Source organism: Serinus canaria, chromosome Z (genome assembly GCF_022539315.1).
Source record: "Serinus canaria isolate serCan28SL12 chromosome Z, serCan2020, whole genome shotgun sequence".
Classification (NCBI taxonomy): domain Eukaryota; kingdom Metazoa; phylum Chordata; class Aves; order Passeriformes; family Fringillidae; genus Serinus; species Serinus canaria.
Genome location: NC_066343.1, coordinates 6,540,055 through 6,553,857, shown reverse-complemented (window position 1 = coordinate 6,553,857; position 13,803 = coordinate 6,540,055). Strand labels below are relative to the sequence as shown.

General features: G+C 39.4%; 1 protein-coding gene across 6 annotated transcripts in view; it reads right to left on the bottom strand.

Moving 5' to 3' along the window:
- The window catches only part of MARCHF3 (membrane associated ring-CH-type finger 3), a 61,178-nt gene that overhangs the window by 38,776 nt on the left and 8,599 nt on the right, over window positions 1–13,803 (bottom strand). For 2 of the 6 annotated variants that reach the window (XM_050987227.1, XM_050987223.1), the window contains exon 1: window positions 9,416–9,573. The exons of the other annotated variants lie outside the window; for them this stretch is intronic. Coding sequence is in view for 1 of the 2 variants with exons in the window: in XM_050987223.1 (XP_050843180.1) it covers window positions 9,416–9,430 (15 nt within the window). In the remaining variant the exon portion in view is untranslated. Of the gene's footprint in view, window positions 1–9,415; window positions 9,574–13,803 lie in introns of those variants that run through there. 6 annotated transcript variants of the gene reach the window in all.

Sequence of the window (13,803 nt, the reverse complement as noted above, 5' to 3'; positions counted from 1 at the left end):
TTCAGCAGTTCCGTGTTACAAGTAAAACCAGATTCATTCAATATAAAAAAATTAAAATTAAAGCAGGTTAAAAAAAAAAAAATCTTCTCACTCCACTATCAGTCCAAACTGCAGCAGGGGAGGTTGAGGAAGGACTGGAGGAGGAATTTCTTCAGACCAGTGAGGAAATTGATTGATGATTGGTGAAATTGATTGGAAATTGATTGCTGATTGGTCATTGGAAGGGAGGTGATGGAGCCACTGTCCCTGGAGGGGTTTAAGGGATGACTTGGCACCGAGTGCTCTGCTCTGGGTGACAGGTTGGACTCAGAGCTCTTTTCCAACCTAATTGATTCTGTGGTTCTGTGTGATTCCACAAAATAAAACTCAGTAAAGATCTGCACAAATCAAAGGAAAACATCCAAGATCTGTCTTGAGCATTTAGAGGTTTTTTTTTTTACAGTGTTAGACTAAATATTTTGTCTCTGCTTTAGCAGTGCCAGCAATGATTCATCCCTACAAAATACTGTTGAATAATTAAAAGTAGATTATATCTTTGTTCTCTTTTAATAACATTTTTTCCCCTACTCCTAATTTTTTTCCTTTGAAACAAATGTCTACCAGTCAGTTAATTAACATTCATTTTTCTAGGATCTGCTCAGCACAGGAATACACTAACTCTTCAGGTGAAAGTAATTTATAGACTACATTATCTAAAGTTATTTGCCATTCCTTTGTCCTTGGCCGAGCAGCGTTGCAAAGACAACCAACATCTGAGAGCAGAACACATTAACAAGACTGTTCATTTCCTGATTCTGCTAATGAAAAAAAAAAAACCTAGCCACTCCATTAAATAAAAATGAATGACAACTATTACCAATTTTATTATTTTTCCACAAAGAACAGAGGATGAAACCCTCAGTTCAGTGAGCTGTTAATTACTCCAAAGGATAAATCCCAGATCCATGAAACTTCTTGTTCTCTGCATTGTGGGGCTTTTTTAGATAATGCTGCTGTGAATAAAAAACCGAAAACCTCTATTCTGAGTGAGACTGAGAGGGCACCTCAGCGATCCATCATTATCATCAGGGAGCTCCTTGCCCATGCAACCACAGAGAAAAACTCTTACAGGGGGAAAAGGTTGGGTGCCTCCTATAAAATTTAACATTTCCTCATCAGCTGACACAATCTTTTACTCATTTCTGGGGACCAGCACACACTGATCCCAAGCTGTCCAAGCTGATTATCCCAGTGTTTTTAGGGCTGCTGAGTGCAATGACCTGCAGGTGGGACTTCACCACAGCCAGGGGGATTTTCTCACTGACCCCCTGGACCTCTCTGTACAACACAGCCACTGCCTTGTCTCTCACTTGGTGGAAATTAACACTGTGTTCCAGCTAAATGAGGAGCAGAGCTAGAAGGGCAGTTTTCTCAAGGGGTTTTTCTCAGGTTTTCCCAAACTGAGTGTCATGCCTCACTTTCAGTACTTCCTAAAAGCACTTCCAGTTAGATTGTGAGGAAAAATGTGATGCAAAACTATGAGTTTTGGTCACATCAAAGTGATGCCTATGTTAATGCTATTTTTTTTCTTTTTTTTTAGAAGTTAGGCTTTTCTGGAAAAAATTGCCATAATCTGGAGAGTTGGAGACATGAGTGTCACTGACATGTTTTATGAAAAATTCTTTCCTTAGGATTTTTCCCTCCTGAGAAGCTGAGAGGCCTCAGGAACAAGGTGTAAACAATTCTTATCTGCTGCTGTGGAATTCAAAAGGTGGATCTGGGATTGGTCTCATCTGGTTATTTCTAATTAATGGCCAACCACAGTCCAGCTGTCCAGACTGTCTCAGTCAGAGACAAACCTATGTGATTCATTCCTTTTCTATTCTTAGCTGGCCTCCTGATGAAATCCTTTCTTCTACTCTTTTAGTATAGTTTTAATATAATATATATCATAAAATAATAAATCCTTCTGAAACATGAAGTCAACATTCTCATCTCTTTCCTCATCCTGGGACCCCTGTAAACATTGTCACACGTGACTGTTGCACCAAGTTTCTAACTGATTTCAACTTTAGAAGACTTTCCTGGAATCACTTTGTGCTAGGTTTTATGAAACCATGAAGCATTTTGGGTTTGCATGCGTGTCTGCATGCTTAAAAAGCAGAAAAAAGTTAACCTGGGCTAGAACTGATCACATATTTTATACCAGGTAAGGAGTAATAGGATTTATTCCACCAGTGGTAAGAATTGCACCTTAGTGGTCATCTTATTAAGAAGAATTATATCTTTTCAAGGAGTTTGCTTCCTCCTGTTTTGGGAGGCTTTTAATGTGTACAAGGAGTTCAGTGGATTTTAGGGTGTGTTGAGAGTAAAATTGGCTGTGGGTAAAGTAAAATTGGCTATGAGTAAAATCTGGGCAGCTGCTCCCTGCCCCAAAATTCACCTAGTCACTCACAGTGCCACAGGCACCAGGGAAAACGTTTCAAGGCTTTGGGAATTAATGTTTTATTATAGCTTAATGCATCATCAGACCAGCAGATGGAAAAGAGGCTTCCACGAGATGCATCACCCTGGCAAGCTCAAAGGGACTTCAGCATGAGGCTGTGGGGGCAGATCTTTGGCTCAGCTGGCCACCTTTTTCCTGTTAAAGCTTTAATGCAAGATGTGAAAAATGCACATTTTATGACTGGCTTTTCGGAAATATTAAAATGAATATTGTATGAGTTATGTTAGAAAGTTTTGCTGTGTTAATTCTTTTAAGTAGTGTGTTAAATATAGTTTTAGGTTATAACAAAATGTTAAAATAGAAACTATGCTATGTAGGATACTTTTTTCCCCAAAGAAGGACTGGCAGCAGATAGCAGCCACGGAACACCTATATCTTTCAGAGAAAGAGCATTTATTGCTCCATCATCAGAAGAAACAAACTTCTTCCCACCTTGCTCAGCCTGAAGATGCCGTCAGGATTCAGAGTAAGAAGCTGTCACTGCCCAGACAGAATCCTGTGTTTGAATAGAATTTATGCATTATGGATGAGATGCATGAATATGCAACAGGCTGTTGCTTTTAAGGGTTAATACTCTGTTAACATGGGTCCTTTTTCAGGTTTATTTTGGCCAGAAAAAGGTACCTGGACTGTCCATAACTCTTTGTTTCTATTGTCTCGAATTGTCCTAATTCAAATTGTCCAAATTATCATTACCTGAATTATATTGCCATTTTCATAACCATTGTATTATTATTAAACTTTTAAAATTTTGAAAAACAAGTGATTGGCATTTTTTACACAAGAAGAGCTGGCATGCAGTTCCATTATACCCAGGTTGGGTTGGGAATTGCAGCTCCAGAAGAGCATCAGCATCTGTGGGCAGCATGGTTTTTTGAGCCACAGCCTAGGTAGAAGGCAGAGATGACTTTAAGCTATCCAGTGCCCCTCTCTAGGGATGTTTTGCTTTACCAGGACTCAATTCTGCAGAAGCAGGAGGGCATTCAGGTGAGTGATGCAAAAGAAAGCACCAGGTACTCACAGCCCATTTGATCATCCCTTGTCCTGATAACCAGCTTCTCTCTAAACCCCTGGCAGTAAAATCAAAAGATTTTTTTGTTTAGGGAGATCTTGCTGGCTAGACATAGCCAAGCTGCTAGAGAAATCCCCGTGGACAAGGGCTGCCTTCCAAGGGCTGCTGCTCCCACCAACTGAGTTCCAAGCACTCACACAGAGCTTTTAGTGCTTCAGCCCCACAACATGTGTTTAATTATTTACCAAAACCCGAGCACAATGCATTTGTGAGACTTTTATGGCCATCCCAAACATACTCAGAAGCACTGAATTTGTATCTTTAGCCAGTCACTCACACCAGCACTGCACAAACACTAACACTTCATTTAGTTCTCTATGACTTTGAAGACAGCCCACGTGCCCCCAGTCCTGTTTTCTTGAGATTTTAGGGACAGATAAAGAGTTCTATTTCTGTCATGAACACATAAATAACTGTTCGCTGTACAAACTTCAAACTCATCTTTTCCTAACTTTTCTCACAATTTCTTCTGGCAGCAAAGCTTTAGAAACTTTTAAAACACAATAAACTGATTGTATCTCTTTAAAATACAATAATTAGATGATACATCCAAATGTACTCCAGGTTATCCATCCCTATGATCTGTGTACCTGGTCTTCAAATCTCAGTTTGAAAATCACATTTCAAATGTTGCACAGTTATCAGTAACTGTGATTTCTGCTTTTTAAAGCTACCATAGTTACTTTCACATTATTTTGTCACACCTGCCATGAAAACTTCACAAGAAGATTTCAAAGCTTAGCGTGCCTAAAAAAAGGAACATTTTCCACTCCCAGAAACATACTCCTGTTCTCTCCCACATATCTTAGCAGACTGTGTGAAAGTAATTTTCTTTGATACAGGGAAGTTTTAGAAGAACAAAAATACAAATCCTGTGTGCAAATCCTTTCCTCTCCAAACCACAGTCACAAATACCAACATCGAAAACCAAGGTCTGCAGAGCAAAATGAAGAAGAGGCTTCTGACCCTGGATATGTTTTCCTTCCTCTGCTCCAAACCCAGAATGACAATTCCTGTTCTCTAGCTCCCTGTGCACCTTTGGATGGCACTTCCAAAGCAAACAGATGTTTCTCTGATACTTTTTATTAATTTTTAAAATTTCTCCACACTGCTTTGTAAATTAACCACTGTAGAAACTTGGGGAAAAGTACCCATGAAACCTCTGCAATGCCAAATTTTGCATGTGAACTGTGCACCATCCAAACTTTTCTCCACAGGACTTTTCAAGTGAAGAAAAACTGATTAATTGTGAAATGCATCACTCTTAAAAAAACCAGGATTTTGAAAGAGCTGACTGCTATGTAACTTTTTTCTACCACTTGTAGCTCACAGACACATTAACAGCTCAATGGTTAAAAGTGGTTAAAAATGGTTTAAAAGGTGGCCATGGAAGGACAGAACTGACAGAGCTGAGCACTTCCATTCCTCTTTATTCAACTTTGTGCTTGCATTAAAAAAATAAATAAATCAAATAAGAACCCACACATATGGCAAAATGAGCACAAGTTCCTTTTATACAACACAATCTCATTGAATTTCATTGAATGCTTTACAATTTTATTTTCCTTTTCCATCCTTACAGACTTCTCATCCTTTCAGCAGAGCCACAACCACCTGGGCAGGTACAGCTGCCTCCCACAGTATTCCTCTCTTCCTCTCTCTAACTCCTTCCTTATTCATTAATGCTGAAATGTTTCTTTCAGCTAAAAGGATCAGGCACGTGGCTCCATTAAGAAAACTGCATGGCCAGAAAGACTGCTATAGAAAGGCCAAAGGCAAATGCAGCATTCTTTGTCCTAGAGAGTAAGTGCATCTCTGACAGCACTTTCTGCAGAGATGGGTTATTTTCCTTCCTACCAAGAACAGAATAACAAGAGAAAAAAATTAAAAAAAAAAAAAAAAACAAAACAAAAAAAACAAAACAAAAAAAAACCAAAAAAAAAAAAACCAAAAAAAAAAAAAAAAAACCAAAAAAAACCCACACCTTCCACCACTGGGTGTTTTGCACAGTCATCCTACACCCAAAATGTGACACCAGAACTGTGCATGTCACACCACCCCACCAGGACAGTCCAAAAGCAAATTAAAACTGGTCCTCTCTGCTTTGTCTTACAGTGGGGTTTTTTTTGGTTTTTTTTTACCTGTCCACAATTCACCCCCAAAACCTCAGAGCCTGTGATATCCTGTTTCTGTTTACCTTCTCTGTTTCTGAAGCAGCAAGCAAGGGGATCTGTCATGCCACGTGCATGCCACACAAAGGGCTGCATGTCAGCTCCAAGATACAAAAGTAAAAGAAATGTGAAGTTATTTTGCTCTATTATTAGTATTAGTATTAGTATTAGTATTAGAATATTATTCTTTTAACTGAGGCCTCAGAAGATGCATTCCAGCAGACAGAGAGACTTCCTGGGGCATGGAGTTCACTGAACATGCATGACAGCATAAAATCCAGAGAATTTTAAATACACAGGATGTGATGAACAGTGAGAGGAATTATGGCAGTTTTACAGAAAAAAAATCACTTTGCCAGGTCACTTAACAAAACAAACAAACCCAAGCAAGCCACACAAAAAAGTGAGTGGTTACTGCTATGGGACAAAAATTTTTTCCTAATAGTAGTTTTTAAATCTTCATGTTATTTTTAATTTGTAATTTATACAGAAAATTTTATGTGCCATAGTCTGTTTTGAGGACTACAGCAGGTGTAGCCCACTTATAAATTTCCTACCCACTGCCAAGAATTGCAAAAGCCACTCATCAGCAAGGAGCAATGGCTTTCTCTGAGATGGCTATTTAATCTAAATAAATGTTCAGAAGATAAATGAACAGGATTTTATACCTTCCTATGAGAAGACTATACCATAAAACAAGCTATAATCCTCATTTGTGTCCCTCTGTTCTTTCCCCTTTTTTAAAAAGGAGAGAAAAATCCTAGCCATGAAGTAAAAAAAGGTTTGTGGTTTTATTTTTAAGCGTGCTAAGCAGGCACAGCTTTATCTTCCCTGATTTTGACAGGCCAGCATCTGGTAAGGGGAGAACCAAAAAAAATTGTTGTCAACAGTAAAATATTCAGGACTAGCTGGCACTGGGGCTCGTGAATGGCTTGTGGACTCATGACCCCTGTTCCAATGTGCTGTAAAATTATCTCAGCTGGAATGGCCCCTGCTGCCCTTCCTATCAGCACCTTCCCTGCTCTTCATTTAACAGTCAAAAACCTGTGAAAGAATTTCAGGTTTAAAATCCTCTTTGGAAGCACGAAGATCAAATCACTTCTTCCTTGAAATAAGAAAGAGATAAGTAATTTATACTGTGACTCCTGGGGTTTTTTCTTTTTTTCTTCTTTTTTTTCTTTTTTTTTTTTTAATTTAGATTTTGCTTGAGTTTGCAGTGCCTTTTCCTCAGTGGAATTAATTGTGTTTAATCCTTCCCTTTCAGATGTACACACTTTTTGTGCTCTCATCTCTCTTCATCTCCTGCATCTCAGCCTTAAGCTTTGCTTCCCTGTGCTAAAACTTCCTTTTCCTGGGTAAATTCTCTTTCCCGTCTTCACCCAGCTGCTCTCTCCTCCCCTACAAGATGTACACTGAAGGTCTGCAATTAGTGGCATCTAAAAATTAGGGAGGTCAATGGACAAAACTAATGAGAAAACAGAGGTTTGCAAATATTTGTAAATCTAAGTCTCTTTCCCAGCCCTCTGGGAAAAGAGCAGGACACAGGATTTTTCACTGTATGCATTATTATTATTATTATTATTATTATTATTATTATTATTATTATTATTATTATTATTATTATTATTATTATTATTATTATTATTATTATTATTATTATAATATTTAGAAATTGCATTCACATAAGCCTCCAGCTAGGAGGAAACACTTCCTGGGGGAAAAAAAATTAAACCTTTTCATTAATTCTTGCTGAGTTAATGTCTTACAGAGGTGTTGGGGAGGAATGGGCTGGGCTCAGAGGCTGCCTGACCTTATCACACAAGAGGAGCAGCCTCTGCAAACACAGAAAGCAAATATTCTGGCAAATATTTGTAATTTAACTTTCCACACACATACAAATGTGTGTGGAAAGTTAAATTACACACACAACCTCTGCTTTCCTATTTCAAAAGCTGCCTGGGAAAGTCAGAAGATTTTTTAACAGCACTGAAAGACTCTGTCCCTTTTCACAGTGATGAGGAATGGCAATTCTTCCAAGGAAAACAGAGTTTAGGCAAGATTGAAATTACACAGGCTTAGGGCTGACACACAAGGCTGCCAATATGGATTTTTGCCCATTAAAAAGATCCACAAATTACAGGGAAATGCCTTGGTGCTCTCAGTCTCACTTTTCACATAAAGACCCAGCTTTATCACCCTGAAAGTATTTCTCTCTGCTTTTAGGAATATAAGAGATTTGACTTCTCTGTTTCTGAAGCAGGAGACCTCATCAGATTTTAAAAATCCCTCTATTTTAACTGTAATGTTTTAAAGCAAGAGATTAAACAAGCAAGAGAGGAAATATTTAAAACAGTGGGTGTGGGTTTGTTAAATCTAACTGCCTTCTAATAAAAAATAAAGGGGACAGAGAGCTTTATGAAAGACTCTGCTCTGTCCTTGCAAGCAGAGCCTGACCAAAATCTCACTCCAATTTATGTATATTCCAATGAACCCTCAAGGGAGAAGAAAAGGCAGAAGAGGAGACTGAAAAGAAACATCACATCTACACCCCAAAGGTTTAGTCAAAATATTTCCAGGCAAAGAACTTGAGGAGACACAAAATGCATGGGTTTATTTCTCCTTTAAGCACTGTGTCTCTGTGTAAGGAAAATCCCAATTTATTTTTGGTAGAATGTACTAAAAAGCTGCTGCTATCTCCCACCCAGCTGCTTCCCTCACCCTCTACCCTTACCCCCAGAGAAGGCTGAATGTTTTTTTCAATACTCTGAAAATGTGGGTTTTTTCATGGTTTTTTTTTTTTTTCAATACTCTGAAGACATCCTGTAAATCAGCTTCAAGTGTTTTAATGTTTGTCTTAAATAGAAATATGTGTGTGTGTATGTGTGTGTATTCACATATGTACACTCAGAGTTTGGGGTGGCATCCTAGAGTTCTGGGAGGAAATTAGGCTATTGATTCTTCCCAAACATAAGAAACATGAGCTGTTAAAAGGTAACCAGTTTAAAAAAAAAAAAAAAATAGTCAAAGTTTTCCCTTAAAAAGGCAGAAAAAAACCCAAATTAACAGAGTAGATTCCAGCCCAGATCATATCTAAGTTATGTGTAGCACTAAGTCCCAAGTCCCTGCTTTATGCCTTTCATGACTTTTTATGACTAATATAATTATTTTTTATTTAATAATAAGACACTGAGAGACTCAGCCACTGCTGCAAATGCCAGGGAATGACTGCTTGCTAAACACTGTAATTTGTGCCTGCAACAAAAATGAACAAATCAGCAGCACAGTAGCTGTGGTTTGGCATAGCTTAATTTTGGCTGCTTCTCCTGGATGTAGCCTAGAGTTTAAGGATCTGCCAGGAGCCCTTAAAAAGTGAACCAAGCTATAAAATGTAACACACTGGGGAAGAAAAAAATTATTCTGGCCAGGAAAATGCTGTTGGCAAGAGCACAACATCCTTGTGCACAGTTTTAAACACCCCTGTGTTGTTGGATGACACTTCGAAAATCTTTAATGTGGTGTCAAAACATCTTTCAGAAATAACAGGATTAAACTCCCAGCCAGAGATCCACAATCAGGTGTAATCAGCCACCATCCCATAAATGCTCCTGGTTATCCCAAAGGCCAGGAATTTTTGGGTTTTATTCTCGTTCCTGAAAATAACTTGCAGAAATTCAAGAGTGTTCTTACCTCCCTTTTGGTCATCTGCAAAATACTTCAATAATTTGTGCTGAGTGGACATTAATCATAAATCCAGAGGAAAGTAGGAGCCAAAAGGCTTCTGGTCACACCTGCTTGGGCAGAAAAGTGAGGGCAGAGGATTCTGCCCTTGTGCCCCCTGCACTGGAGTCAGCACCACAACAGTGGCACAAGACAAGGGGAACACAAAGGTTGAAATCCAGGGCTTGGTTCATGGCCTAAAAAGTCATGTTTTCACTGATCTGCTTCCAAAATGCAGTGAGGAAATTCTGCCCTTGAAAAGGTGATAAATAATCAACCAGTATTTCCACTGGGTAATGAATTTAGTAGAACCAGCCTACTGCAGGTGGCTGGAGAATTCCAGGGAATTCTCTGTGGATCCAGGACCACATCAAATGAAGCAGACATTGTGTTTTATCTTCCTGCTGCTCTTTCTGGAAAGGATCCCCAGATCCATAAGAGGAGTTTATCAGAAGCAGATATCTGCAGAGGACAATTATTTCCCCCAGTAGTTAAAGGAAGAGATTCTGCTGTTTCTGATGGGATGAGGCACACAGTGCAAAAAAGGTTTGGTTATCAGCTTTGAAATGTCCCAGTGGGTGAGTGCCATGTTCACCTGGAAAAGATCATTGTCAGCATGAGAAATGCAAAGGGCAAAGGGTTTTTTGTCCCAGAAATTGTGCAGCCAACATGAATTACAACACGAATTACAGGAGTTGGAACTGAGAGGTGCTGGTGGCTCCTGCTGCTGGGAAGCCCTGAAAGGTGTTGGTGGGGGGATAAGAGAGAAGAATGAGATAAGGGGAAGCAGAAGAGAAAGGTGACAAACCAAGGCAGAGGGAAAATGAAGGCAGGGAAATGGTAATCAACCAGCAGGAACTCATCAGTGGCACAACACAAAACAAAATTCAGGCAAAACAAAAAAAACCTCCAACCACAACAAAACCAAACCAACCAATAGACAAAATTCAAAGCTATTCCTGGAAGGGGGAAGACATTTGTGCAGCTACAAAGATTAACTGAGGACTGGCAAGGTTTAAAAGCCCAGAAATGCTATTCTGTCCTTTTTAAATGACCTCTTCAAACTCCTTTCTGAAGTGAAGCTTTGATCACAATCATTTCATGCAGAAGGCTGAGCCAACCTTGGAGCAGAATGAACTATGTAACTTCTTCAGCACAGGGAAGTGAAATGCAAAGCTAAGGGAAGACAAATCACTCTTGCCTTTGGCTATCACTCATTCCCTACCATTAAGGAAAACCCAGTGATTGATGAGCACTGCTGAAAGGGGTAATAATCTACAAACAGAAGGAAGACAGCATGTCTGGTGCTGCTTTAGAAGATGTCCTGAAGGGTTTGACCATCACAGGTAAACAAATTCTGCTATTGCCACTTTACTGAAGTTATGGGTAGCACGCAAAGCTACTGCAACCCTTCTAAGCCAAGTGGACCCATACTGAAATATGAAGCCACCACTTTCAGGCAGTAATACTCATCCTACAAATAATAAAACCAAGGTGGAAGGAAGCACTGCCTGGCTTTCTTCCACTTGCAGTGGCAGGAATAGGCCAGCAAATTTCCCTTTTCTCTCTCCAGAGGCTGTGCTGCCACAGCAGTGTGGAATACCAAGCTGTGTTTGGTGTCAGGTGCAGACAGACAATGTGTGTGTTTGTGATTGTGATATGTGTGGAGGCTGATAACGGGACAGTTGGGAATTCTAGTAATAACTGAGGAAAGTAAAGCATGGCAGAAGGCCTTTCAGCCTCTCTTTTGTTTGCAATTAACCTTGGCTGATTTAGGAGCATTTGAATTAAAGCGTTAAGGATGTTCCTTTTGGCTTGTAGTCAGGCCTTAAAGAGTGCTGCAGTAATAAAATTATACTTTTGAAGTATAATTTTAGAATATTGCTTGTATCCTTGAAACTATAGCTTTGGAATATATATAAAGGAAATATGCTTACCTCACACCTTAACAAAACAGAGAAAAACAGCTTGAGAAAGGAAGATGAACATCATCTCAAGGATTTGTGGTTTTGACCAAGGGAGGCTGGACATCACTGCTATGAGATTTATAGTCATTGTAATTAAAAGGGTGGACCCACATCTGGGGAGCTGGACTTCACCAGATGGGATTCGTCTTTATTCTCTAGGAAACCAGGACCAACATCTCAGAAACTACCACCACCATCTGGGGACCCTCCTTTTTGGGACACATCCTGAGAAAAACTAAATCACAATAGTGTAAATAATTGTGATGTAAAAATTGGAAAATAGAAACTGCTGATGAGTAAAAATTGGAATAGAAACTGCTGAGAAAGCTCATGAGTACCCCTATAAATACCTGTAAGCCCCAACCATGGGTGTGCAGTTGGAGGGAAAGTGCCCCCACTGTACCCAGCTCTGTGTTGCTCATAATTTACCATATTAATTAATAAATTGATTGCTGTTTGAATGTTGGCATAGTCAAGCTTCTTATTGATAACAGCAGCAATATTCAGTACAAATGAAGTGTAAAAGTTGGTGAGTTTACAGAATACCAGGGCTCTGCAGGACAATTTGCCATCACTTTCTCAAAGCACCACCATTAGCCTGAGATGTGCTCTGAGCAACACAACCAAAAATGAGCACATTGAGGTTAGCTGTGGAACAAATGCTACACAAATCCAAAGAACCTCCAGGCAGAGCCTTGTTTTCCACCTGACCTTGCACTGAGCACAGTTCCCATTCCAGTCTGCCCATACATGCTCCCTCAGATGCCTTTTTGGGGATGAAACTATTGGTTTGGCCTGAAAACTGCCAGGTTTTCATTCTGAGAAGGTCTGTGTGACCATACAGAGATTCATCCAGACATTAGAAATGCCAGAAAATATCAGAAACTACCCAAAGCTCTTGCCTACAAGGAAGGTGCAGCTTCAGAACTGAGAGAGGAACAGAAAAAGAAAAAAATACCATTGTAAAGGACGAGATTTGCAAAGACTTTTATTCAGTCCTCTTAAATTCATTTGCCACTGAGTGAGAAAGGGAGAGAGAATGAGAATATTTATATTTGCCACAAGTCAGGAGAGAAGCACTAAGCTTCAGCCCTTTCCCACAAAACATTTATACAGCCATTGCAAATCATGGGGATGATCAGAGTGAGCCAGAATTTAGCTTTCCTTAAAGAAGACAGCAGTTTGTGCACAGGATCTCTTTCTGTACAAATTTACACTTTTCTGAAAGACTCTTTCCCCTCAAGATTTTGTCTCCTGCTTTAAACCCCCACGTTTTCCCTGGTGTTAGACTCTCTGCTGGCTGCTCCAGCATGATGCAGAGAAACCAAAAAACATGGAAAGGGAGGAATTTCAGCTTTTGCTTAACAAACCAACTGGATCATACAACACACAAAACTGCTTTTTTTTTTTTTTTTTTTTTAATAAGCTAGGTCACACAGGTCCGTTTGCATTGCAATTTGTGGCTGCTGTGTCTATAAATCCAATTTATCTGTAACTCTGGGCTTAAACTGGTCCTTCCACAGATGCAAGGGTGCTGCTGAAAAGGGTTTGGTTTTTTTTTTCCTGAAATTCTTCTATATGTCTCCACTGCAAACTGCCTAGGTGAGATAAAAGAGCACTCTCCTCTGCCCAATTTACAAATGCCCAGAAAACCCTTGAACTCTCCTTGGCAACACTGATTGCACTCTGGCAAAGGTGAAGCTCTAGAAGTTGTCTGGGATTCACTATTAGAACAAGAGCCTAAGGATAATTCAAGTTTTCTTTAGCATTATGCCTGCAAATGTGTTAAATCCTAACACCATTATTAAGATTTTATTCATAAGGATTCCCTTAAAAAATTAACTTAGTCACAAGCAGCACCCAGACAGAACTGGTTTTACTTGTTAAGTTCAGAAAGGAAGGAAAATAGATTTTTCAAAAAGAGTTGTGTTCACATATTTAGAGATTAATATGTAATTATTGCACAGGATAGGCACAGGATAGAGAATATTCACATTAGAGCTGATCACCTACAAACACCATGAGTCTATAAACTCCCTCAGTGAACAAAATTAAAGTATCCCCACCCTTCTGAAGAACATTTATTGAACACAGGCTGCTGGGAAGATCAACAGCACAGTCTTCAAACTTGTATTTCTAAGCACTGTTTTTCTTCTATTGTTGCTTAAACACCTTGAATACTACAGGGACTAATCAAGAGTTCAGAGACAGATAAATAATTCCTCCTTTTTTTCAGGTTAAATGAGACCCCACCATTTCTACCATCAAAAACTTCAAGGCAGGACACTCTTACATTTATCACGTCCTCGTTAGCACAACAATTTTTCAGATATCCAGAGAGTAAGGAGCAAACCACCACCTGCAAAAGTGCACATCAGCCTTTGTCAGCTC